The sequence below is a fragment of the Lactuca saligna genome, chromosome 1, assembly GCF_052625555.1.
Source record: "Lactuca saligna cultivar CGN05327 chromosome 1, ASM5262555v1, whole genome shotgun sequence".
Classification (NCBI taxonomy): Eukaryota; Viridiplantae; Streptophyta; class Magnoliopsida; order Asterales; family Asteraceae; genus Lactuca; species Lactuca saligna.
The window spans coordinates 110,473,109-110,500,127 of NC_136417.1; the positions used below are offsets into that span (position 1 = coordinate 110,473,109).

General features: G+C 38.0%; 1 protein-coding gene across 1 annotated transcript; it reads right to left on the minus strand.

Annotated features, from left to right (window-relative positions):
- Window positions 1-24,280: 24,280 nt before the first annotated feature.
- Window positions 24,281-25,384, minus strand: LOC145043497 (protein BPS1, chloroplastic-like). The gene has a single exon (XM_078992184.1). It carries the CDS (start codon window positions 25,341-25,343, stop codon window positions 24,447-24,449), a length of 897 nt encoding a protein of 298 aa, XP_078848310.1. The 5' UTR covers window positions 25,344-25,384; the 3' UTR covers window positions 24,281-24,446.
- Window positions 25,385-27,019: the final 1,635 nt, after the last annotated feature.

A 27,019-nucleotide genomic window follows, 5' to 3' on the forward strand; every position in this document is an offset into this window, starting at 1 on the left:
TGTGTTCATTAAGTATTTTTGAACTAGATGTGTTCACTTGGTGTTGTTGAACTGAGTGTGCTCACTAAGTGTTTTAGAACAAAGTATTCACCAGATGTTTTGAATTAATGGTTCACTAGGAGTATTAGAACTAGGTGTTTGTTAAGTATGTTGAACTAAGTGTTTATCAATCGTATTTGTGGACCTTGGCAGTGGTGGACTTTGTGTCAATTCCTTAGGTCAATTCTTAGGAATAAATGGATAAAGGATAGTTGATTCTTAGGGTAAATCCTTAAGAAATAAACGAGATAATGGGAATGAGTATTTGGTTTGATTGTTTGATAATTGAATATAATAAATGTATTATCGTGGGTTGAAAACCCTATATGCTCACCAGGCTCCCAAGCCTGACCCACTCAGTTTAATTGTATCACAGGTATCGATACGAAGCTGCTTTGCACTGAGAGATTAAAGGAGATGTAAATCACTAGAGTAAATGAATGTATGTTTTGTTTATGTTTATGTGTATGTATCGGAACATGACATCCCGAGGTTTTATTATTTAATGAAAATACATTCTCTTTGAGAAATGTTTTGGTATGTTTTTATCATATCTTGTTTTGGGAACAAATTCCGCAACCGTTTTCTTTAAATGAATACTCTGATTTATAAAACAAAGCACAAACAAATCGGTCTTTTCTGGCCGTGAAATCGCGGATGTCACATTAGCACATGGAACTATCTCAGAATTAGCCTTGGCTAATACCTTTCCATTGGGAAGAGAAAAAAATTCTAGACTACAAATATTGTCGTTGTCAATGTCCAATGAAATTTGAGAGACATATCCTTCATACATATTTTCTTGACTTGTGCTCTTAAGCATTTCTGCTTCAGCAGTAATCAACGTATATGTCATATCGATTAGGGTCACACTGTGGTCCCTCTCATGGTAGTCTTTTATGAACTAACTATATGATTCAGGAAGCAAAAATAGAATCAAGTTAATGGCAACTCCCTTGGGAAAATGACACCCAACATTCCCACTCTGTCAATATGTGATTTCATTTTCAGAACAAGCGCACATACATACTTTCCATTTTGATGTTTTCATGCCAATAGGTCCTGAGTGACTTCGTACTTTTCAACTTGAAGAAGAAATGACTTAGGGAGAGTCACTGGAGGAGGAGGATGAAGAGTTGGAGAATCATGATTTCCAGTTCCACCATTACTTGAAGAAGGGAACATTCCTTCACCTCGATCAACATATGAAAGGTCATCTTTAGAAGGAAAATCATTTCTAGAAGGACGAGGAAAACCATTATTGTCTAAACTCGATTTCTATAATATGGAGAAAAGAGAATTCAAGTTAGTTGATTTTAATCCTTAATTATTAACCCAAAAATTTTAATTAATGCTAGAATCCATATTTTCTATTAGAATTCTAAAGAGGGATGTCGTAATCAAATTTGAATCTATTTTAGGTAGGTAAGGCATTTACCAATTTCAATTTTATGAAACTCCTATATATTATGAGAATCATTGAACTATTCAATGGCATGTTTAATCTCAATTATTCTCTCACTTTGTGACTGGGATGTCGAGGATCACAAACGAGATGTGAAAAACCATGCAAATTAGTTTAGTACTCTTGATGTCATTTATCATCTGAAATTAACGTCTCGGTTAACCACACGCACTCCATTAATTCAATGATAATTTACGAGACACCCATTGCCAATAATATTAGTCCCATATTAGTGTTTCGGTTAACCACACACGCTCCACTAACGACCAATAAGGTGTAATGTGAAATTTCATAGGTTAAACTCAAATTCACATTATTCCTAATGTAACTAAGAATAGGATTTTATAAAATGGTTTAGTTACTTTACATCGCATTATACTTATTAATGAGATTTAGTTCTCCTATTGAACCCATTTAGCTAATGACCCTCTACCATAGAAGATAGCGGTGGTTAAAAATGGATACCCAATGACGCTCATTTTACAGGCCGCTTCCTTAAATCCTCTTTGTTGTATGGCTTCGTTAATGAGGCGTAGTAGCGATTCGACTGACTTTTCTTATACGTATAATATATATTAAACTATTAATTATATATAGTATAAGGTGAATTTTAAACATTTTAAAATTTCAAGGATTTAATATTTTAATAAATTAAACTTTTAATATAATTAAATTCAAACCATATATGGATTTATCAATTATCCTTTAATTAATCATTTAATTAAATTATTAACAAAATCCATAAGAATGTAATTTACGGTTTACATTTTTAATTTCAAAAACTAAACATTTTAATTTAAATTTCAAAAAACCATAAAATTAACTTTAATTAATAATCACATTAATTATTTAGTTACAAATTATGGATATATTAATTATCCTCTTATTTAACAATTAATTAATCTATTAATCATATCCATAAGGATAATTATAATCAAATAAAATCAACATTATCCAATTCATAATTATCCCATAAAATTTAGGTCATATTTAATTATCTTAGATTACCAAAAATTGGATTATCACCGATTTAATAAAAGATAATTACAAAATATTAACCAAATAAATCAAATTAGGTAAGAAAATCCGAAATCAGGTTCTGACGCAAAAACTCACCGAGTTGGGGAACCAACTTGCCGAGTTGCAGTCCAACACATCGTGTCCGAAGAAAAAACTTGACGAGTTCGAAGAACAGAATGATGATACTATTTTCTCCTCCTTGTTCAAGTTCATATTAGTATCAACTCAATAGAAAATTAAACCATGCTTTGATACCACTGATGAGGTTTGAGCAAAACATACATTCCTATGTGTGCATGCAACCCTAATTGAAAATCTACGTTTTCTATAATTGAATATACAATAATGAACAACAAAGTGTAAACCCTAGATCTCTATATTATAATTGAAAATCACATAAGAAGGGTTATAATACATACCTTGAATATTGTTATTGTAAACAATCTTAAATCCTTTCTTGAAAGACATTTGGTAGCAAGGGTCACAAGTGCCACGCCTCTAATGGTTCACAAACAAACTCAAGCAACTAAGGAATACTATTGAGAGAGAGGGGTAGATCAAAATTTCTGCCAAGACACTTGGAATGAAGGTGTTAGGCAGAAATTTAACACGAAGTAAGGTTTATATTGGTGTTAGGAAGGTATTAGATAAGGTAAATATATCTAAGATGGCCTTAATCCCATAACTTTCTTCCTAAGGCATCCAAGGTGTAAAAACCCAAAAAATTTAGACCCAGCAAAGTCTAAATCCTAACCTAGTACAAGTGAAACTACATTGAAACCTTGTTGCATGGTATCATCTATAGCCTTGAAGGCTTATTTATAGAACTTATAAGAGCTTATAACTAAGGGTGAATTGAAACACATGATGATACAAGTTTAATTAAGTTCATTTAAATCAACATAAGTCAAAACTTTAAGGCTTAAACCATAAAGTATCACACTAAATAAGGTTTTCGGTCCAAAGAATCTAGAATCAAGTTCTTTTCAGTTTATGGAATCAAAGAAAACGTGTGTTTTCAGTTATAGAATCAAGTAGCATAGGGTTTTCGGTCAAGTATGACCGAAATTGCCCTTTAAAGGACCGAAAACACAAGTAAAGCCCACATTAGGACCGAAAACACATTTTTCGGAGCCCATTAAGGCCGAAAAACCCTCTTATTTATAAGTGTTTTGCCGCAAACCCAATTCATTTCTCACATTTTAGGCCGTAAACACTTCACTTTTTGCTCTCAAGTATCATCCGTAAACCACATAAATTCATAATATTCTTGCCCATATCTTCTTATTTTCACGAAGAACACCAAGAACAATCTTCAAATCTTCAAGCTTACACCGAAAACCCCCCCAAGCTCACTGAAAACTCCACATGTACATCGAAAACACCTAACAATATTCCAAATAATTCCTATGTTTATTTGTAAGTATTTCTTACAAAATTGAAGTGTTGTCTAACACTTTAATTATTATTTGAATCATTATTTAATTATTTATTTAAATTAATATCTTATTAATTTAAATACGACGTCGAGTATAATTCTTTTTACGATACGGCTACTTTCACGTATTCTAACTCGGGGATCCTTCACAATTACTTCGCGTCCGACCTATCACACACATTCGAGGTGAGTTCATAACCCTATGTTTTCACGATTTTTAAATGGTTGGGGGGGGGGGGGGGGCAATACAAGTAAAACACAAGTAATCTTGTGTTTAAAAGTATTAATTGTTTATTTTGTTTCCTTACTATTAATATACAATTAAACGTGAAATTTATTAGATATGAAAAACGTCGTTACTATTAAGTTTACAAAGATTTACAAAACATGTTAAGATACAACGGTTTTCACATTAACGGAACAAACGTATAAACTATAATAGGTATAGTTTATAGAACATAGTTACTAGGATATTAACCATGAAAAATAATAATAAGTAAAAATTATCATTAGAAATTGGCTTTTCTTTATTCTACACATAACCGTCAATATAGCTTTGTGAGACTTACCTTCAAGTACATATCTAAGTACCAACAAAAGCCCTGATTTTATAACCAGAGTCTCTTGGAGGGAGAGCGTGAGTTTGTGTATAGATCTATATGGGACTGACCATCCCGCACCTAAACTGTTGGCTACAGTTAGGCCGACAATCCTAGGGGAGCAAATGTCATAACGTTTCCGATGCCTGAAGAACGTCGTATTAGGCCATCCAGGGTCATCAAGCATGGTTATAAAAACTAAGAATTTGGTATTAACAATATGATTAGTGTATGAATACAAACGTAGCTTCAAGTGGTTTTATTTAATAATAAAACAACAAAACAAGGCCTTACAAACTAGTAGGACATAAAGGTCCCTTATTTCTAGTTCTATGACTTATTAGTTTATACATCAGGGTTATATATAATAAATATCTGATAGGCAGTAGAATGTGTGATTTCCGCCATGTCACACCCCAAAACCGAGAACGTCGGAATCGTTCTGGGGCGGAGGACGTCATGTAATGTATCACAACAATGTGAAGTAGTAAACAAGCAACAACATCATCAATTGCATTAATAGTATAATTTTAATTAAAACTGTGTTCTTTCATAGTATAAGACAACATAATGAATAATCAAAATAAAAGACCAGTCATGACTGCTCCATCTTCACCAAAACCTGGTCGTCGTACCTGTCTATTTGTGACCTTAGAATACTAGTTATTTTGAAAGCGAGTATCAGCAATAAAGCTGGTGCATTCATAAGTATTAATGTGTTTTTGATTTGTAAAATTGTAAAGTAAAGACTTGTAAACATTTGGAGAAAAGTTTGTACAAGTGTGAAAATGTTTGTAAGTAATTGTAAACGTTTGAAAATCCTAGAAAAATCCCATATTTCCTACTAGTATAAAAAGTAGTTTTCTACCAAGACCTAACTGTTTTGAAAGTAGCCTTCTACCAAGACCCAACTGTTTTGAAAGTAGCCATCTACAAAGACCCGAATGTTTTGAAAGTAGCCTTCTACCAAGACCCAACTGTACAGCTATTATTATTAATATTATCTAATCTACCTCATCGATTATGTGAATATGACACATGGTAAAAGTATTAATAATATATTAACTGGAGTTTTATCCTTTTGTAATTGTCGTATATATACAGTGTAAGTACTGTAGTATTTCTAATAAGTGACTACTTTTGTACTAATTTGCCTTAATTGAGGGTTAAGGCATAATGTGATGGCTAGATCCCATACTAAATGTTCCCTGTCAAGAGATTTTGGTAACCAAACGCGACCCCTGCATGATTGCAAGCCATGAACATCCACATAATTATGATGGTAACGTGTATTGTAATCGTATTTATGTAAATGTATTCATGTAAACGTATTCATGTAAGCGTATTCATGTAAACATATTCATGTAAGAGTATCTATGTAAGCGTATCTATGTAAACGTATTCATGTAAGTGTATGCATGTAAGCGCATCTATGTAAAAGTATTTATGTAACATGTAATGCATTAGTATAGACTCATAAATGAACTGACTCTTGTGTGATTCCTTGTACTTGGAATGGTAAGTAATATCTCCTAACTATACCTATTATAGTTACTAGTAATGTACGTGTATAACCGAAAGTATGCCTTTGCTACCCAAAGGTACTGAACTCACTGAGGGATCTTTTATGTCTATATATGTATACATGATATATAACTAATATTTAGACGACATTCGGACGAGGAACCGATGCTATAAGGCCACATCCCAACGAGGAAAAGGAAATAAAGCAAGCTAACCGTCCTAAGTCCTTTAAACATTATTTATATAACTATACATATCTAGGCATGCATTTGATAATATAAAAACATAAAAGAAGTTTTGTAAAACCTTTGAAAAGTTTAATACTAAGAAACGATGACCTGATGTCAGTTTATACAACGATTTGAAAGTATTTTGTTTGATAAGACAGTTGAAGTATAAGGAAAACCTTTGTTTGAGACACATTTGTAATATATTTTGAAAGGAAACATACAGTATGTAAAGCAGTTTGATAAAGAGTTTTAACATGTAATAACGTTTATGAAAGTTATTTGAAGAAATCTGTTTGGTAAAACAATTAACGTATAGTAGATCCATTTGCATGCTAGTTATTAATCACATGTGATTGCCATAATAACAAGCATGATTAAACTTGTATTCCCCCCCCCCCCCCCCCCCATAAAGCATTTATAAACATTTAAAAAGTTAATTAAGGGGTATGAACTCACCTGTAGATAGTGGATCGGATGGAAGTCTCGGACAAGTGTTTGGTGTCAAGTGAAGACTTAGACACACACAATGATCCTAATAACATATGAATACATACGTATATATATAATTAGTTATTATAACAGTAATTAGACATGTATAAGTATCCTAACGTGAGGAAAACACTTTGGTCAAAGTGTTAGGAGGCCATTGGATTGCAACAAAGGAGTGCAAGGCCTTATAAGGGAGTTTATGGTCAATGGACCATACCTTAAGGAGTTTACGACCCAAGGGAGTTTACTCCTGGCCGTAAACTCTCAATTAGGTCACTAAATTAGGTCACTAAATGGTGGTGGATAGGACGGTCTAACCAATGCATTGTGAGGCAATGGTCTTGGGTTGTAGCTTCCGTTGGGATTTGGTTTCCAACTTGAATTATATGCATTTTGGTACCCGGATGGTTTGTTGTGGTAGTTTTGGAATTCTCCCGTGGCATTCACATGCTCCGCATCTTCTTGAAGGATGGGACACATATCCGTAGGATGTCCCATGGTTGCACATATTCCACAAACCATCACTTGTGGAGTTTGTCCCATGGCTAGCTTTTGGACGACGGATGTTAGATCTTTTATTTGAGACTCAAGATTCGATGTTCCCACTTCATTAACTTTGTGTTGCGTGTCTCTCTTCATGTCTTGGCGAGGGCCAAAATGTTGTGAATTTGCGGCTATGGTGTTGAAAAGTTGTCTTGTTTGTTGTGGGGTTTTACTAAAGACATCTCCACCACTTGAGGCATCAACTAGTCTTCTCTCCATTGGTAACAATCCCTCATAGAAGTGTTGAATGAGGAGTTGTTCCGGAATTTGGTGTTGCGGGCAACTATAGCACAAGTTGTTGAACCTCTCCCAATAATCATGGAAAGTCTCATTTTGACCTTGGCGGATTCCACAAATCTCGTTTCGAAGACTTGAGACTCTTGAGGCGGGATAAAACTTGTCAAGGAAAGCTCTTGCCATGTCGGTCCATGAGTTGATCGACCCCGGTGGAAGATAGAACAACCAATCTTTTGCTCTATCGGCCAATGAAAAGGGGAATGCCCTTAGCTTGATTTGGTCATCGGTTGACCCTTGTGGCTTCATGCTAGTGCAAATAATGTGGAACATCTTCAAATGCTTATGAGGGTCTTCATTCTCCAATCCATGGAAAGTCGGTAGGTGATGGACTAAATTTGACTTCAACTCCGAGCCTCCTTCCAAAACCGGGTAATTGATACCGGTTGGAGTTTGTGTAACATCGGTCTCCATCATTTGCCTCAAAGTTCTTTCGGGAACTTCTCCTCCGTCCGCCATTTCAATTGGTTCAATAATGGGTGGATTTTGTTGTAGGGGTGGTGTTTCGGGAATTTCTTGGCGAAGGTCGGGACTAGAATCGGGCTCTATATCGCTTAATGAAGCGGTTTCGACCTCCGGATCCCCGTGAGGATTAGAAGTTTGACCACGTTCAATTCGCTTTTCCTTTGCTAAACGCCTTGCTTCTTTTTCAATTTCTGGATTGTAAATCAAGTCACCTGTACGCTGAGATCTGGGCATAGAGAAACAAATTGATTAAAAATAAACCAATCCCCGGCAACGGCGCCAAAAATTTGGTGGTTGTCGAGGCCAACACAAATAATAACCCTAAATGTTACACACTAAAATAGTGTATAGTGGTAAAGGGATCGAATCCACGGAGATTGGTTCAATTTCTAACTCTATGAAAAATCTCTTTGTAAAAATACTTGTAAAATAACAATAAAAATAAAATGGGGGGTTTTGGTGTTTTGAATACTTGAAACAAACTAGAATTAACTATGATTTAAATAGACAATTGCAACAAAAATAAGAATTTGATGTAAAATCAATAAGGGAAAGATGGTTGACTTAAAGTTTTCTCACTTTGACTTTTGATGAACATATCATTAGAATTCAATGGTGCAATACCTGTTTTAAATCCTCAATTTGGCTATAGTAATCCAAGGAGCTTGAGATTACCTAGACTTTTCTTAATTGTTGAAATGGCTAGAGAAGCTCATAACAATTTCCTTAGTCAAAGTCACTAATTCCAAATAGCATGTAATTAGTGAAAGTCAACTAGCATTAAGAACCAAAAAGTCACCAAATCCAAGAGGGGTCAAATGCTTTCACCACCATGTTGGAGGAAATGTTTTTATGATTGTGTGAAGCAAAAACAACACAAAAATCATTTGTTGCTTGCTAATTTGAGGATCCTTTACTTAATCAAGAAATTAGCCAACTAATCACCACAAACACATTTAAACTCATGAACTAAAACATACAAGTAATGATAAGATGTTAAAACACAAAACATTCCCATAAAGATTCAAGAACATGTTCATGGATTCTTCAACATTCAACAAAAGTTCAAAGGATTAACCAAAAGTCAACCAAGATTAGCTTAGCCAAGCATGGCTAAACACAAAGAAACAAAGTTAGAGAAATTTGTACCAAACATTAAGCAAGAATCAAGAGGTAAAAATATGATGTTCTTCAAGGGTTCTTGGCCTTCAAAAGTCCCCAAAACTCCAGAGAGAATCTTCAAAAATCGGGGGTTCAAGAGTATGCAAAAGATGGGCACCAACCTTCCTCAAATAGCTCAAAAGAAGGATTTCCGAAATTGCCCCTGCAGGGCCTTGCGCGACCCGCGTGCTGCTGCGCGGGTGGGTTGCGCGGGTGGTACCTGACATGGGCTCCTTTGAGATTTTGGGCCTCTAAAGCATATCCCACTAGCCCAGATCGAATCCAATCACCTCCTAGCCCATTTTCTTCAAGTTTTTCTTCATTTAAAGCCCAATTTGACCTCTCTAAATCCTCCAAAGCTCGTGAACTCGCCCGATTAATAATTTTCATACGCTTGAATGTTCCCCCACATCTTTCAAATTTAAAGCTCAATTCTTCCAAGCCTTCAAGCAATTGACAAGTCCACCCCATGAATCACCTTCATAGCCATCAAGCATGAAATCTCCAATTCCCTTCAAGCCCAATCGCCTCGCAAGAGTGCCGCCCCGCTAGTTTCCAAGAAAATCTGCAATAATGCTCAAGAAACTAGAAAGTACCCCGAAATGGTCATAAAAATAACAAAAGGGAAAATATGCATGAAAGTTAACTAAAATGCGAATGAAATGTACTAAAATAAACTATAAAAATAAGTAAATAAAATGAAGCTATCAAATCACCCCAAGCTTAAACCTTACTTGTCCTCAAGTAAGACAAGACTAAATGAACTTGGGATGAACTACCCTAGAAATAAAAAGAATGGATAGAACCATGGAACCTGTTCGACGTTAGTCAACATGGTCAGAATTGATTTCGTTGCTATCTCACAACTTTTTCATCCGATGACAATGGAACCATAAACCACAGCCAGGACAACTCCTTTAGGTGAGTAAGGAGGGATGAGCAGTCGCAGCCTCAATGGAACATGTATACAATGAAGAACATCTGTAGTAGGGAGAAAGCAACTGGATGGGCTCGGGTGGAGCTCTTCTTTAAGTGTACACTCTGATCTCACATTTGCCGGTTTCTCTCATGTGTAACTAGGTTTAATCGCTCGGGCACCGTTGTAGGAATCGATTCACTTGGTGTTGGCCCAAACCTCCCGTAGTATCCGACTCGACAGTCTCTCTAACATCACCAATTTGTGAGAAAGAAAAAAAAATAAAAATAAAAATAACAACTCGATCTATATACAATAAAACAGATCTATACAAATGAATATCAAACGTCGGGTGACCAAGATGTTGGGAAATTTGTTCAATAATTGAACCGGCCACCTATCTAAGATAGTTGCAACTGAAAATTTGCATGCTTCATTTTGTTTTTTTTTTGTTTTGTTTTTTTTTTTTTTTGATGAGAAAACCCTTTGACTCAAAATTTGGTTCCCAAAGGTGTGTAGGTGGAACCGAAAGGGTAATGATATAATCCGAATGGCCTAAGTGTGAAAATGACCATGTGTGGAGCATAAAGATGTAATGTAAGCTCCTTTTCAAACTTGTGGTTTTTCAAAGATAATGAAAATGTCCAAATGTGGACTAAAAGACTCTCTAAATTCTAAGAAAATCGCAAAAAGATATGGTGATGTAAAGAGACCGGATATGGATTCTACTCGGGGAAAAGCACCAATGCTTCATCCTAACAGTTCAAACATGATCAAGTGTGATCCTCTCCGCGGTAGTGACCGCAAGGCTAAGAACACTCATTGCTATAGTATATCCTACAGTTGTTAGTATTGTATGCATAATTCTTCATGAAAACTACCTGTCCATGATCACTTACCCCTTTAAGCTACCAACATCTGATCCTAAGTATGAAATCCCAAACTGCAGCTAGTGGTCCCGGTTCGATGGGTGAGCTAGCAATAAGATCCTGGACCAATAATGATACAATAACTATGAACCTGTTCCATGGCATCCAAGAGAGGTGAGAATAAACAGACAACAAAAATGCATGAATGCTAATGTCTTAAGCTAAATGTTATGCAAAAAATAAAAAGTAGAAAAGAAGAAAATAAAATCTTTTTTTAAAAATTTAATAAAATAAAAAAAATGAATGCAAATTAACTTAAACTAATATGTTATGCAACCTAACTAAAAATGCATGAAAAAGAGTAAGAAAAAAAAAAAAAAAAAAAAAAGGGAAATGCCCCACCCCAAGCTTAAGAACAAGCATTGTCCTCAATGCTTAAGGAAAGGGCGGAAAGGACCTAGATCGGGGGGTCGGGCGGCGGGAAATGCCCGTGGCGATAGTGGTAGTCCCACATATCCTGGAGCTGGCTGGAAGTGTGGGAGGAGGACTGCTCCAATCGATCAACACGGCTTGCCACATCTAGGATGGCTCTCGAATTCTCTTGCGTTTGGGCGTCGATACGCTGCACCGTGGAGAACATTGTGGCAAATTGGTCAAAGAACGTGGGGGGGAAATATGGTGGGACTTCATGTCCCTCCTGCTGATGCGGCTGGTCAAAATGATGTGGAGGGGCCGGGAACTGATCGTGCTGAAACATCGGCTGTTGCGTCGAGGGTTGGTCAAAATGGTCTTCAGCTTCGGGCATCTCGTCGTCCTCTTCGTCATCTTGTTCCTCTTGTTCCTCTGCGTCGTCACCCTCGTCATCACCGAATTCTGGGAATACACCTGCTTGGGTCAATTGATCTGGAGGAAGCCAAGTGTCGGGGTCGCCTGTATCGAATGAAGAACCGATCCAACTTGGCAGGATGTAAACCGGGGCTTTGTCAGCGTCTAACCAACTGTACGTGCGGGCTCCCCGATCGAGCAACATCTCCATCCGGATGAGAGTGTCACAATCTAGCAGGAAGTTCGGTGGGGTGTCGACAGGTATGTACTCGGGATCCGGAAAGTCTAGGCCGACGGCTCGACCTATGATCGTGATAAGTCCCCCGATGAAAATTTCCCCTGAGGAACGTTGGCGTATGGAGTCACATTTGTCTAAAAAGAAGCCTGAAAAACTGAGGGAGAGTGCATGCCTCATGCTTCGGAGGAAAAATAGCTCACATCTGTTGATTTGACCGGGCTCGAGACGCCCGAAGATACTCGTCGTATGGACTCGGTGAGCAATTCGCCAACAGGGGTGCACGATGTGCTTGGCTCGCTGTCGGCTTGGGTTGAAGGTTGGGAGACCGGAAATTTGCATCCAGAAGTTTGCATCAGGGCAACGCAGAAAATCTTGGTACTCTTGACTTTGGGGGCTGATGCGGAACGGATCGTCTATACCCATGATAGAATCAAGCTCTGTGTATGTGAGTCTATGATGTTCCCCTTTCAACTGGAATGTGAGGACTTCTGTGTTATCATCTCGTGCATAGGTGCTAAGAAATTCCATCGTGGGTTCCTCGTAAGTTCTGTCACAAAGTCGAAGAAAACCACGCCAACCGAGTTTGATGAACAAATGGTATACACCATCATGCACCCCAAGCTTTTTCATGGACTTTTTGTGGTAGAATTTTGTCGGCCGGATTGCGCGACCCCGAAGATTGGAGTGATAGGTTTTGATCTCAGCATTTGTAAGGGAAGGATCGCTTCCCTCTTCTCCTCTTTTTTTTCGTTTACCGGCTGCTTGGCGTGATGGACCGGCGGTATCTTTTTGAGGGTTAGGATCGATCGATGATCCATGGGTGCGTGTCCGAGCCGTGGTTTTGCCCATTTTCGAAACCTACAATATCAAAAACAACTTCACCAATGTAATCCCTCACCTCACCACTCTCAAATCAATGCAACTATCTTTAGACCGAACACGAAAAAAAAAAAATCCAAGAAATAATGACACCCAACTTTTGACAATGTAAAATGGTTTCAACAACAACAATCGGTTAATTTGGTAGTCCCAACAAAAATTCGGCAGCAATACGAGACAAAATGAGAAAATCCCAACCAAAGTGTAAACAATTTTTGAACAAATTTCCAAACAAATTAACCAATCTCAACCTTTCTCAAATCAATGTTTCCAAATAAACCGGGCAACAACTAACGATCTTAGGCAATTTCCAAAGCATAATTGAATGCAATTACTGAATTGAAACAATGCAATGTAATAAAAACCAAGGAAAGAGAATACCCGTTTTATCCCAAAATTGAACTTGAACCCGGAATCCGCTACCGTGCACCCCAAGCTTTGGTTATTCGTGGGTGCCTAAATGCAAGACTTGCTCGTTGAAGGGATATTTTCAACTTGGTTTTTGTGAAAAATCCGGCGGCGGCTCGTGGTGGCTCAAAAATTATGGGAAAATTTTTTTGTGAGATTTTGAGGTTTTGTTTGGTTAGATGTAAAAATCCCCGAAAAAGAAACACTTTGGTGGTGTCGGAATTGCGAGAGGTGGTGGGAGTTGGCCGGAAAATGGCCGGAAAGTCGCGAGATGGGTGGTGGTGGCGCCCCTAGATCCGGCGATGGCTCGTGGTAAACTTTAGGTGGGGTTTGTAGAGCACGGAAAATGGTGAAGAATGGTGGTGGTCTCGTCGTATTCCGACCGGTGGAACTCCGGGAAATCAAATTTTTGTGAAAAGTGGGTGTATGTGTTCTTGAGAGTTTGAGAGAGAATGAGAGGGTTTTGAGAGAATGAAATGAAGAAGAAGAGTTGCTGGAGGTTTTTAATCCATATACAAGTGTGGTCAACACCCGGTCAATGTTAGTCAACTCATTAAACCACCTGGTCAACGAAAGTCAAAGCTGGTCAACAAAATAGGGGATATTCGTCAGAATAGCACGCGGGTCGCGCAGAGGGGGCGCGCGGGCCGCGCACATGTTGCAGTTTGGATTTGTTATTTGTTGCATGCTGAAGACCGGCCGCGCACACCAGCCGCGCACCACTGCGCGGGTCGCGCAGGATCCTGCTCCCGGAATTCGATTTTTCTCTGTTTTCTTCCGTTTCTTCACTAGTTCTTGATCCCAAATGCCCCAAACACCTAGAAACTCTTGATTTCTTCAAAAATGACTTCAAAAGACGTATCAAAACATTTTCAAAACTCCTTTATTCGAACATAGAAACACGAAAGCATAAAGCTTTTCCAAAAATGCCTCTCTTTAACGTCTTAGACGAGACGTCCTTCTAGCTTGGTTCAACATTCCAGGACATCCAAGTGGATGACTTCAATAACACTTGCATTAAAACTTTCATAGAATGGCTTTAATCGGTGCCCGTTAACTTTGAAAATATGTCCCGTTTCTTCACTTTGGATTTCCACCGCTCCATGATCAAAAGTCTTTATTACAACAAATGGGCCAATCCACCTTGATCTTAATTTGCCCGGGAATAACTTCAACCGTGAATGGTAAAGTAAGACCCTATGTCCCGGTTCAAAATTCTTCCGGGTGATGGACTTGTCGTGGAAGAGCTTCGTTTTCTCCTTATAAATCCTTGCGTTTTCATAGGATTCGTGTCTCAATTCTTCTAGCTCTTGGAGTTGAAGTTTCCTATGCCTTCCAGCCTCGTCAATGTCGAAGTTGCATTTCTTGACCGCCCAAAATGCTCGGTGCTCTAACTCGACGGGAAGATGACAAGGTTTTCCGAAAACTAATCTGAAGGGCGACATTCCAATCGGGGTCTTATAAGCGGTCCGATATGCCCATAAGGCATCGTCGAGTCTCAAACTCCAATCCTTCTTTGTCGGATTCACCGTTTTCTCTAGAATAGACTTCACTTCACGATTCGACACCTCCGCTTGACCATTCGTTTGAGGGTGATAGGCAGTGGAGACACGATGAGTCACGTGATACTTCTTTAATAGAGCCTCCATCATTTTGTTGCAAAAGTGCGTCCCTCTATCACTAATCAAAGCCCTAGGCACACCAAATCTCGCAAAAACATTAGACTTTAAAAACTCGATAACCGTTTTGGCATCGTCCGATCTTGTGGCTTTGGCTTCAACCCATTTAGAAACATAGTCAACCGCGAGTAAAATATAAACGTTGCCAAATGACACGGGAAATGGGCCCATAAAATCAATCCCCCATACGTCAAAAATTTCACAAACAAGGATTGGATTTTGGGGCATTTGGTTCTTTTGCGAAATGTTTCCCGTTCTTTGGCACCGCTCACAACTTTTGCAAAACATATAACAATCGCGTGACATGGTTGGCCAAAATAATCCACATTCAAGGACTTTTCTCAAAGTCCGGCTAGGTCCGAAGTGTCCCCCACAAGCAAATTCATGACAAAATTGCAAAATGGATTGGTGCTCTTGTTGGGGCACACATCGCCTAATGATTTGATCGGGACAATGTTTCCACAAATAGGGTTCATCCCACACATAGTATTTTGCATCACTTTTCAACTTGTCTTTTTGAGAACGCGTGAATGTGTCGGGATACCTTTTTGTGACCAAAAAGTTAACGATATCGGCATACCAAGGAATAGATTGGTTAAGGGAAAAGAGATGCTCATCCGGAAACTCGTCCCGCAATGGGAGAGGAGTTTCATTTGAAATGATTCGACTTAGATGATCGGCAACGAGGTTCTCGCATCCGCTCTTATCCCGGATTTCCAAGTCAAATTCTTGTAACAGTAGGATCCACCGGATGAGTCTCGGCTTTGCATCTTTCTTCGTCATCAAGTACTTAAGAGCTGCGTGATCCGAATACACTATGACCTTGGTACCAAGTAGGTATTGTCTAAATTTCTCCAAGGCGAACACTATGGCCAATAGCTCCTTCTCCGTGGTAGAGTAGTTGCTTTGGGCATTGTCTAGTGTCCTTGATGCATAATAGATCACATGGGAGGCCCTCCCATTCTTTTGACCCAAAACGGCGCCAATCGCATAGTTGCTTGCATCGCACATGATCTCAAAAGGGAGATCCCAATTTGGTGCTTGCATGATGGGAGCGGATGTAAGCAACTCTTTGAGCTTGTCAAAAGCTTCTTTGCACGCCTCATTGAACTCGAAATCGACCTCCTTTTGCAAGAGTTGGCACATTGGTCTTGTTATCTTTGAAAAATCCTTGATGAATCTTCGGTAGAAACCTGCATGGCCCAGAAAAGAACGAACTTCCCGAACACAAGTCGGGTAAGGTAAGCTTTGAATAACATCAATTTTTGCCTTATCTACCTCAATTCCTTTTTTAGACACAATGTGACCCAAAATGAGACCTTGACTCACCATGAAATGACATTTCTCAAAATTCAAAACCAAGTTTGTTTCAATGCATCTTTTTAAAATTTTTGTGAGATTAGTCAAACATTCTTGAAAAGAGTTGCCATGTACCGTGAAATCATCCATAAAAACCTCAATTATGTTTTCAACATAATCCGAAAAGATACTAACCATACAACGTTGGAAAGTGGCCGGGGCGTTACACAATCCAAATGGCATTCTCCGGTATGCAAAAGTACCAAATAGGCATGTAAATGTTGTCTTTTCTTGGTCCTCCGGTGCCACCGGGATTTGGTGAAAACCAGAGTACCCGTCTAGACAACAATAATGGGATTTCCCGGCCAACCTTTCTAACATTTGATCAATGAAAGGCAATGGGAAATGATCTTTTCGTGTGCTCGCATTGAGTTTGCGGTAGTCAATACATACTCTCCACCCGTTTTGCACACGGGTGGGAACCATCATACCTTTGTTGTTCTCGACCACCGTGATTCCCGTCTTCTTTGGAACGACTTGCACCGGACTCACCCACTTGCTATCCGAGATTGGATAGATCATCCCCGCATCAAGAAGCTTTAATATCTCTTTCTTCACGACTTCCATCATTGGTGGATTTAGCCTTCTTTGCGCGTCTCTACTTGGCTTGCATTCATCCTCCATTAAGATTTTATGCATACAAGTGGAGGGGCTCAAACCCTTGATATCCGCAATCGTCCAACCCATAGCTTCTTTATGCTCCTTCAACACCTTGAGGAGTTGCTCTTCTTCAAATTCGGTTAAATGAGTTGAGATGATAACCGGAAGGGTTTCATTCTTGCCCAAGTAGGCATACTTCAAGTGTTGAGGTAAGACCTTTAACTCCAACTCGGGTGGTTGAACAAGGGATGGAGACAATTTTGTATGAGTTTGGGATAACTCAACTTGCTTGACATCTAGTCTTGTGGATTTTTTCATTTCCATTTTATTCACCAACTTCTCAACTTCCGGATCCAAAGAATAAAACTTTAATTGCTCGGCTAGCTTTCCACAATCGAGTCCTTTGCTCAAGATCATCTCCAACATATCACCGTTAGATAACTCAAACAACTCTTGAGTAATTGGCTCAACAACATCGACGAAGTACAAAGATGAAACATCACTAGGATATCTCATGGCATCATAGATATTAAAACTTATTGTTTCACCATCAAACTCCATTGTCAAACTTCCCGCATACACATCGATCTTTGTCCTAGCCGTCTTCAAGAACGGTCTCCCAAGCAATATTAGAGCCGATTTGGAAGACACTTGCTCATCTAGATCAATCACATAGAAATCCGCCGGGAAGACTAATTGGTTCACTTGCACTAGGACATCTTCTAAAACACCTCTAGGAAAGACACTTGATTTATCCGCAAGAGAGATTATGACACCGGTTTCACTTAAAGGTCCGACATTTAAAGATTCATACACTGAATAGGGCATGACATTGATAGAAGCACCAAGATCAAGCATAGCACTACTAAAAGTGACATCTCCAATCTTGCAAGGAACCGTGAACATTCCGGGATCTTTGCATTTGGGTGGAAGTTTCCTTTGTAAAACCGCGGATGCGTTTTCGTTCATCAAAATTTTCTCATTTCCCTTCAACTTCCTCTTGTTGGTACAAAGGTCTTTCAAGAACTTTGCATATCTCGGGATTTGCTTGATTGCATCAAGTAGAGGGATGTTTACTTCCACCTTTCGGAAGGTGTCCAAAATCTCTTTCTCCTCCATATTCTTCTTTGAAGTTGCAAGTCGAGAGGGGAATGGTGGTTGAGTGGCTATTGGTGTTACTAGAGGAATGGACTTCTTTGGAACTCCGGCTTGTGCATCGTTCTTGACTGTAGGTTCTTCAATGGGAGTGATCTCTATTTCTTCCTCTTCCTCCCTTGGCTTCTTCTTTGAACTACTTTCTCCGGCTTGCTTGCCACTTCTCAAGGTCACCACATTGACATTTGGGTTCTTTTCGGTTTGAGAAGGGAGTTTACCACGAGATTCCAACTTGCTTATAGATGTAACTATATCTCCCATTTGTGCTTCAAGGTTGGAGATACTAGTCCTTGTCTCTTTTTGGAATTGTTGGGTACTAGTGGCTAGAGATTTGACAATGTCTTCAAGAGACATTCCGGAGCTACTTGGTTGAGATTGAGGAGATTGTTGATGATGATGTGGAGGGTGCGGTTTGGATTGATAGTGTGGTTGTTGATGTTGATATTGAGGTTGTGGTGGTGGATAGGACGGTCTAACCAATGCATTGTGAGGCAATGGTCTTGGGTTGTAGCTTCCGTTGGGATTTGGTTTCCAACTTGAATTATATGCATTTTGGTACCCGGATGGTTTGTTGTGGTAGTTTTGGAATTCTCCCGTGGCATTCACATGCTCCGCATCTTCTTGAAGGATGGGACACATATCCGTAGGATGTCCCATGGTTGCACATATTCCACAAACCATCACTTGTGGAGTTTGTCCCATGGCTAGCTTTTGGACGACGGATGTTAGATCTTTTATTTGAGACTCAAGATTCGATGTTCCCACTTCATTAACTTTGTGTTGCGTGTCTCTCTTCATGTCTTGGCGAGGGCCAAAATGTTGTGAATTTGCGGCTATGGTGTTGAAAAGTTGTCTTGTTTGTTGTGGGGTTTTACTAAAGACATCTCCACCACTTGAGGCATCAACTAGTCTTCTCTCCATTGGTAACAATCCCTCATAGAAGTGTTGAATGAGGAGTTGTTCCGGAATTTGGTGTTGCGGGCAACTATAGCACAAGTTGTTGAACCTCTCCCAATAATCATGGAAAGTCTCATTTTGACCTTGGCGGATTCCACAAATCTCGTTTCGAAGACTTGAGACTCTTGAGGCGGGATAAAACTTGTCAAGGAAAGCTCTTGCCATGTCGGTCCATGAGTTGATCGACCCCGGTGGAAGATAGAACAACCAATCTTTTGCTCTATCGGCCAATGAAAAGGGGAATGCCCTTAGCTTGATTTGGTCATCGGTTGACCCTTGTGGCTTCATGCTAGTGCAAATAATGTGGAACATCTTCAAATGCTTATGAGGGTCTTCATTCTCCAATCCATGGAAAGTCGGTAGGTGATGGACTAAATTTGACTTCAACTCCGAGCCTCCTTCCAAAACCGGGTAATTGATACCGGTTGGAGTTTGTGTAACATCGGTCTCCATCATTTGCCTCAAAGTTCTTTCGGGAACTTCTCCTCCGTCCGCCATTTCAATTGGTTCAATAATGGGTGGATTTTGTTGTAGGGGTGGTGTTTCGGGAATTTCTTGGCGAAGGTCGGGACTAGAATCGGGCTCTATATCGCTTAATGAAGCGGTTTCGACCTCCGGATCCCCGTGAGGATTAGAAGTTTGACCACGTTCAATTCGCTTTTCCTTTGCTAAACGCCTTGCTTCTTTTTCAATTTCTGGATTGTAAATCAAGTCACCTGTACGCTGAGATCTGGGCATAGAGAAACAAATTGATTAAAAATAAACCAATCCCCGGCAACGGCGCCAAAAATTTGGTGGTTGTCGAGGCCAACACAAATAATAACCCTAAATGTTACACACTAAAATAGTGTATAGTGGTAAAGGGATCGAATCCACGGAGATTGGTTCAATTTCTAACTCTATGAAAAATCTCTTTGTAAAAATACTTGTAAAATAACAATAAAAATAAAATGGGGGGTTTTGGTGTTTTGAATACTTGAAACAAACTAGAATTAACTATGATTTAAATAGACAATTGCAACAAAAATAAGAATTTGATGTAAAATCAATAAGGGAAAGATGGTTGACTTAAAGTTTTCTCACTTTGACTTTTGATGAACATATCATTAGAATTCAATGGTGCAATACCTGTTTTAAATCCTCAATTTGGCTATAGTAATCCAAGGAGCTTGAGATTACCTAGACTTTTCTTAATTGTTGAAATGGCTAGAGAAGCTCATAACAATTTCCTTAGTCAAAGTCACTAATTCCAAATAGCATGTAATTAGTGAAAGTCAACTAGCATTAAGAACCAAAAAGTCACCAAATCCAAGAGGGGTCAAATGCTTTCACCACCATGTTGGAGGAAATGTTTTTATGATTGTGTGAAGCAAAAACAACACAAAAATCATTTGTTGCTTGCTAATTTGAGGATCCTTTACTTAATCAAGAAATTAGCCAACTAATCACCACAAACACATTTAAACTCATGAACTAAAACATACAAGTAATGATAAGATGTTAAAACACAAAACATTCCCATAAAGATTCAAGAACATGTTCATGGATTCTTCAACATTCAACAAAAGTTCAAAGGATTAACCAAAAGTCAACCAAGATTAGCTTAGCCAAGCATGGCTAAACACAAAGAAACAAAGTTAGAGAAATTTGTACCAAACATTAAGCAAGAATCAAGAGGTAAAAATATGATGTTCTTCAAGGGTTCTTGGCCTTCAAAAGTCCCCAAAACTCCAGAGAGAATCTTCAAAAATCGGGGGTTCAAGAGTATGCAAAAGATGGGCACCAACCTTCCTCAAATAGCTCAAAAGAAGGATTTCCGAAATTGCCCCTGCAGGGCCTTGCGCGACCCGCGTGCTGCTGCGCGGGTGGGTTGCGCGGGTGGTACCTGACATGGGCTCCTTTGAGATTTTGGGCCTCTAAAGCATATCCCACTAGCCCAGATCGAATCCAATCACCTCCTAGCCCATTTTCTTCAAGTTTTTCTTCATTTAAAGCCCAATTTGACCTCTCTAAATCCTCCAAAGCTCGTGAACTCGCCCGATTAATAATTTTCATACGCTTGAATGTTCCCCCACATCTTTCAAATTTAAAGCTCAATTCTTCCAAGCCTTCAAGCAATTGACAAGTCCACCCCATGAATCACCTTCATAGCCATCAAGCATGAAATCTCCAATTCCCTTCAAGCCCAATCGCCTCGCAAGAGTGCCGCCCCGCTAGTTTCCAAGAAAATCTGCAATAATGCTCAAGAAACTAGAAAGTACCCCGAAATGGTCATAAAAATAACAAAAGGGAAAATATGCATGAAAGTTAACTAAAATGCGAATGAAATGTACTAAAATAAACTATAAAAATAAGTAAATAAAATGAAGCTATCAATATCAATTAGTTAAGACAATAAACTTACGAAATTTGAAGATCGGGGATGCAGATCCGGATGATAGTTCGGAGGATTAGGGCCAAGAGGATGAAAGGAATGAACAAAATGGCCAAGACTTCACCTTATAGGATGAGTTTATGGCCCACATGGAGTTTATAACCGTAAACTCCCATGTGCTGGCCTTGAACTCTCGGTCAAGGTGTTCCAGACTTGTTTTTTGAGCTATAGATTCAGCAGATAAACCTCGACACTTATTCCTTAAGTGTACAAGGCTCAGAACGCTCAAATAAACTCCTAATTGTGCTAAAAGAAAATAGCAACGAGTTTGACTTTTAATGAAGTGTTAGACTGAAGTGGATGGAAATTTTCGGGTTGTCACATGCCTCGTTTCCTATTTCATGTTTGGTTGTGGGCTTAGGGCAGAACCACACAATCGACTGTTCATTCGATCTTTTGTATATATAACTTGTATACACTAAGTGATCATAGGATGAACAAATATGGGTTATACTATTTCATATAAGTACAATATACTATTTTTTAATACAAAACACACATTTTTGGAAGAACAGTTATTTAAGCACATAAATACTGAAGGGTTGCATACAAATGCATCTATAATACATTACCTTTCTAAGTACATTGTAGACTACATTCAAAAAGGAACATAACCATCACATCTGAAAGGATCATTATTGTTAACTCTGTGATTACCTTGTGAATTCGTTAGGGTTATATATAATGAAGATTCGATAGGCAGTGGAAGGTGTGATTTCCGCCTTACTTCCTGTTCCTTGTTTGGTTGTGGGCTTAGGGCAGATCCATACATTCAACTGTGCATTCGATCTTGATTATATATAGTTATTTACTAAGTGACCGTAGAAGGAACTAGTATAGTCACATTACTTATCATTATTTATTAAGAAAATATAGGATTGTCTGGAGGAACACACGAACGTTTTCAAGGAACAAAGAACTTACCTTCTAAAACAAGATGCTTATGAACTCACCAAATTTAATGTTGACACTTTTTCCCAACACCTGTATTCTCATGGAATTAGTCGATAAATACCCTCAAAAGTGTTACGAAGATGGAGCATAGTAGCATCACGTCTTAGCTTTTGTTATAATTTTAATATTAAGCAAACAATGTTTTGAATACAATGTAAATTTTATATTATCAATACAATGGTTGTTGTTGTTTTGATTACTATTATACAATTATTGTGATACTGTACATGATGTCCTCAAACCCCGAACGTTTCCGTCGTTCCGACTTGGGGGTGTCACACAAGGCACCCTTAGAGCCCAATGAAACCCTAGGAGCATCTAGATTTCGTTTTGCGTCCTATAGGGAGGTTTTAGAATTGCCCAATGCTCACTTATTGAACATTGTAACATTTAGTCCCTGCAATTTTAATTAATTCCTTTAATCCCAAAATTAATTACAAATTAATTCCTGATTAAATATTAATTAAACAATATGATTTCTAATTAATATATTATTTCCTTAATACATTAATAAATCATTTTATTTTGATTTCAGATTAATTTATTAACCATGTAATAAATTAATAAATCATTCTTCTCTCTCTAAAAATTATCCTATTCAATTGTCAGGTTTGAAGACAACTCAAAATGATTGTGCTACTATCAATTCAAGTTTATACAAATTATAGTTATGAGGTTAGACACCTAATTCAATAATAAGGATGTTCACCTTTACTGGAACCCAAATATTCGATTTCTTCCCTTCACCTCCAACAACCAACATCCCTTATACAAAACCACCACGTGGAAGAAACCACGAAGGAATCTACACCATCCAATAACCGACACAATATGTCCGCTCAATCAGCAAACAGAAAACCTCGAATATGAACTAAGAACTCATTCCAGTATTCATACTCAACCATTTCATCGAAGCTTGTCTAAGAGTGCTAAATGGCCAATCGATATCCACTAGGTTTATAACCAAAACCTCCATATACAGGTCCAAAGAAAATATCCCATGAAAAACTACAGACGAATAGCGATCCCCATTCCAAACATAAGCAGTCTCCATGTTGCCTAGATGAATAGGACAAAACTCATGCACATCAAAACCTCTAACATGAAGCTGAGCTAAATAACGAATCACATCATTCTGCGGACCTTTACAAATCGCTGAAGGACTAAGATCCCGACATCTCTCATCCGACCCATATAGGGCCTTAACCACCCTAACCTATGACACAACCGGGTTATGAAAGAATCTTCTGTCTCCATTTAAAAAAGCACAGCCATATTGAATGCAAAGCCTACCGACATTCAAACCACCCTTACTCCTGCTAGCCAAAACTTTCTCTAGATAGTAATTGGTAAATGGAACCCTAGATAGTAATATTAAGTCATAAAGAATTAGATTTTTATGTTAATATGTATAAATTTTGAATGTTTACGAAAAATGGATACAATAGCTAATACTGAGTCGGTTAGTTAAAGAAAGGGGTAAGCAAAAAGCAACCAACACTTATCAACTAAAGAATGAAAATGTAGAGATTAATTGTCCTAATTAGGCAAAATGAATATTTCATTGATCGATAAAAATGGTTAAACGATTTTAACCCATATTTGGAACTGTATAAGCGTTCGGTCTACTACTATGTTTACATGATACAAGTAAAGCCTGAATTGTTCAAGTTCAAAAGAGAGTGAACTAAGACATTGCCTATTACCGACTTTGATACATGATAAAGTTGAATACAAACGTAAGGGAATAGCAACTTCTTAAATTTCATTGGCGTGATGCCATTTAAACCTAAAACAACTATATATAATTCTTTTTGACAACATGAAATAAAGATATTACAACACTATTTTGCATGTCTACATGATTTTACGTTTGTTATATACAAAAAAATATTGTAATTGCTAACTATTTATTTTTCCTTCTAAGTGTCTCAAGCACCTCATTCCTAGCAGCCATAACCTCTGCAAATAAACCTTCTTCTTCTTCTTTTAAACCCTTCACTCCATTTCTAACCATCTCCAATCTTCTCTTCAACTCCATCGCAACATCAAAATCACCAATTCCCTTGGATACAATCATACGCACAGTCTCATTCACATCTTCCACTTCCTTTACCAATCCCCTTTTCTCAGTGATCTTATTCCTAAAGATGGAATCAAAAAGCATCAAGGAACAATCCACCACCACCCCACTTTTCATAATCTCCATAAGCGGCCAAGCATCACTCCTTAATCCATACAACACAACCCCACAAACCCAAAAAGCAGTACCTTTCATTACCAAAATAGCTTCATGAAAGATCCTTTCTTTCCCTTTTCGATTCCTTTCTTCATCCCTTCCAATACCTTTGAATCCCTTGATAGAATCATGCAACGTAATCTCTCTCATCCGTTCCACACCCATAGCCGGTGTGCTTTCCATGAGGCTCAAAGCATGTGAGAGTGACACACGAGCTTGATTAAGATGAGAAAGAGAAGAATTAATCGCATTCAGGAGTTCCAATATGCTCATGGTGTAATCAAGATACTCGTCAATGGAACCAGCTTCCCAACTGCTCACCGGATAATCTATCTCCGCCATCAGCTTCGCAAACTCATTGTTCAATATGGGTAACACCTGAAAACATTCGTGGATCGATTTGAAGGACAAGAACTCCGATCCAAGTTTCAGACTTTCCAGTACTCTGTGTAGGTTTCCGGTGACAATGGACCGGAAAGCTTGTAGAGGTGATAAAGATACTTCTGACATGCGGTGGTGGTTATTATGGTGGGAGAATCTTAGTCTACTTAATTGGAGAATCATTGGTTATGTTCTTTTTTATTCTTGATATTGTCGATTACTTGTGGTTGAAGTTTATATAGAAGTTTGTGTTTGTTGTATTGTGCTTGGAAGCCGGTTGATATACGCATGCTTTTTGGCCAAAGTTTGACTTTGTGAAAATGGTCAAATGTTCTTATCGGATGGAAGGTTGTATTTAAATAATTAAATCCCACACGTTTTTGGTGACCATTGAGAGGATTTGCTTCTTAGTTACACATACGCCCACTCAGCCACTCAGCCGACAGATACTTCTTCCATTTGCTTGTTTGTGAAGGAAAGGGCATAAAGACATCGCTGAGGATGAACGATTTATTTGAAGAAAAAAACATTAGTAGCTCGATTAAAATTGTTCGTTACTTATAATAGAACAACACTTTAGCGTTATTTCTTTTCACAATGGTTTAACAGCCAAAACTAAACACTGTTAACATTAAGAATGAAATATGCATCAAAAAAAACTTTTGGGGATGACTCCAATTAACAAAAAAAAGTTGAAGACGAAACATGCTATTTACTCCAATTCACAGTGACCATTCAAACAATTTATTCAAAGAAAAAGAAAAAGAAAAAGAAAAAAAAAAAAAAAAAAAAAAAGGCCAACGGAATCGGCATCCTAATATCCGAACCGTTTCCATTACCGGGTCTAAAAATTTATGAACTTTTTATGTATATTATACATAGAAAGGATGTTTGTTTATGTACACACATCAAACAACAAGACTAATCAATAACAATTGCAAAATGAAACAATCATAAATTCTTTCGAAGTAAATAACATCGAATTTTGAGTTTTGTTATCTTATAAAAAAATAAGGAAACATGATCTATTCTGTGTACATTTCAAATGTATCTTCCTTAAGGGCCGGTCCAAACATATATGGGTTCAGACGTAACAAAAAAAAAAAGGATCATCAAAGATAGATATAATAAAAATTAAAAAAGATTATCATTTATTTTTTAATATAGACTTATTCAATTCGCAATAATAAGGAAGCCAAATTTTTTATATTTTGAGCTAATTTGAGTTTTTAACCAACTTTAACCCCTAAAAATCATTTAGATAATAATTTTTTTTATATATATACACTAGATAGCCCATAAATTTTGGGCCCCTTGGACACGTGGGCCCTGAGCGATCGCCCGGGTTGCCACAGTCTGGACCGACCCTGTCCTGAATGTTGATCCTCCGTTGTCGCACCCCCACACGATGGTCCTCCCATCTACCATAACATTTTTTTCTGATTTTTATGGTTAAATAATAAAAATATAAAATAATTTAGCTACTATTTATTTTAAAACAATTATTTCGGCCATTATTTAACTTTTACACATATTACTATAGTTCAATGTATATAATCAATCACTTAGGATATAACGCTGAAACCTCTTATATAAATCATACTCTAGGATGTTACCTAAGACCTTGCATGCTCTTTTGACTATGATAAGTTTTCAAAGAAACAACATATTTTTATTTTAACCAAAAAAATTAAATGTTTTTGTCTTTTTAACCTAAATCATCACCCCATCCCAAACCCTAAACCCTAATCATTAAAACAAAACTATTTCTCGTAGAATTCAGTGTCTTCCGCATTCGTAGGTACCCACTAGTATATAGTCTTTGGGTGAGCAACAAATCGGACCCGGTCCAGACAAAA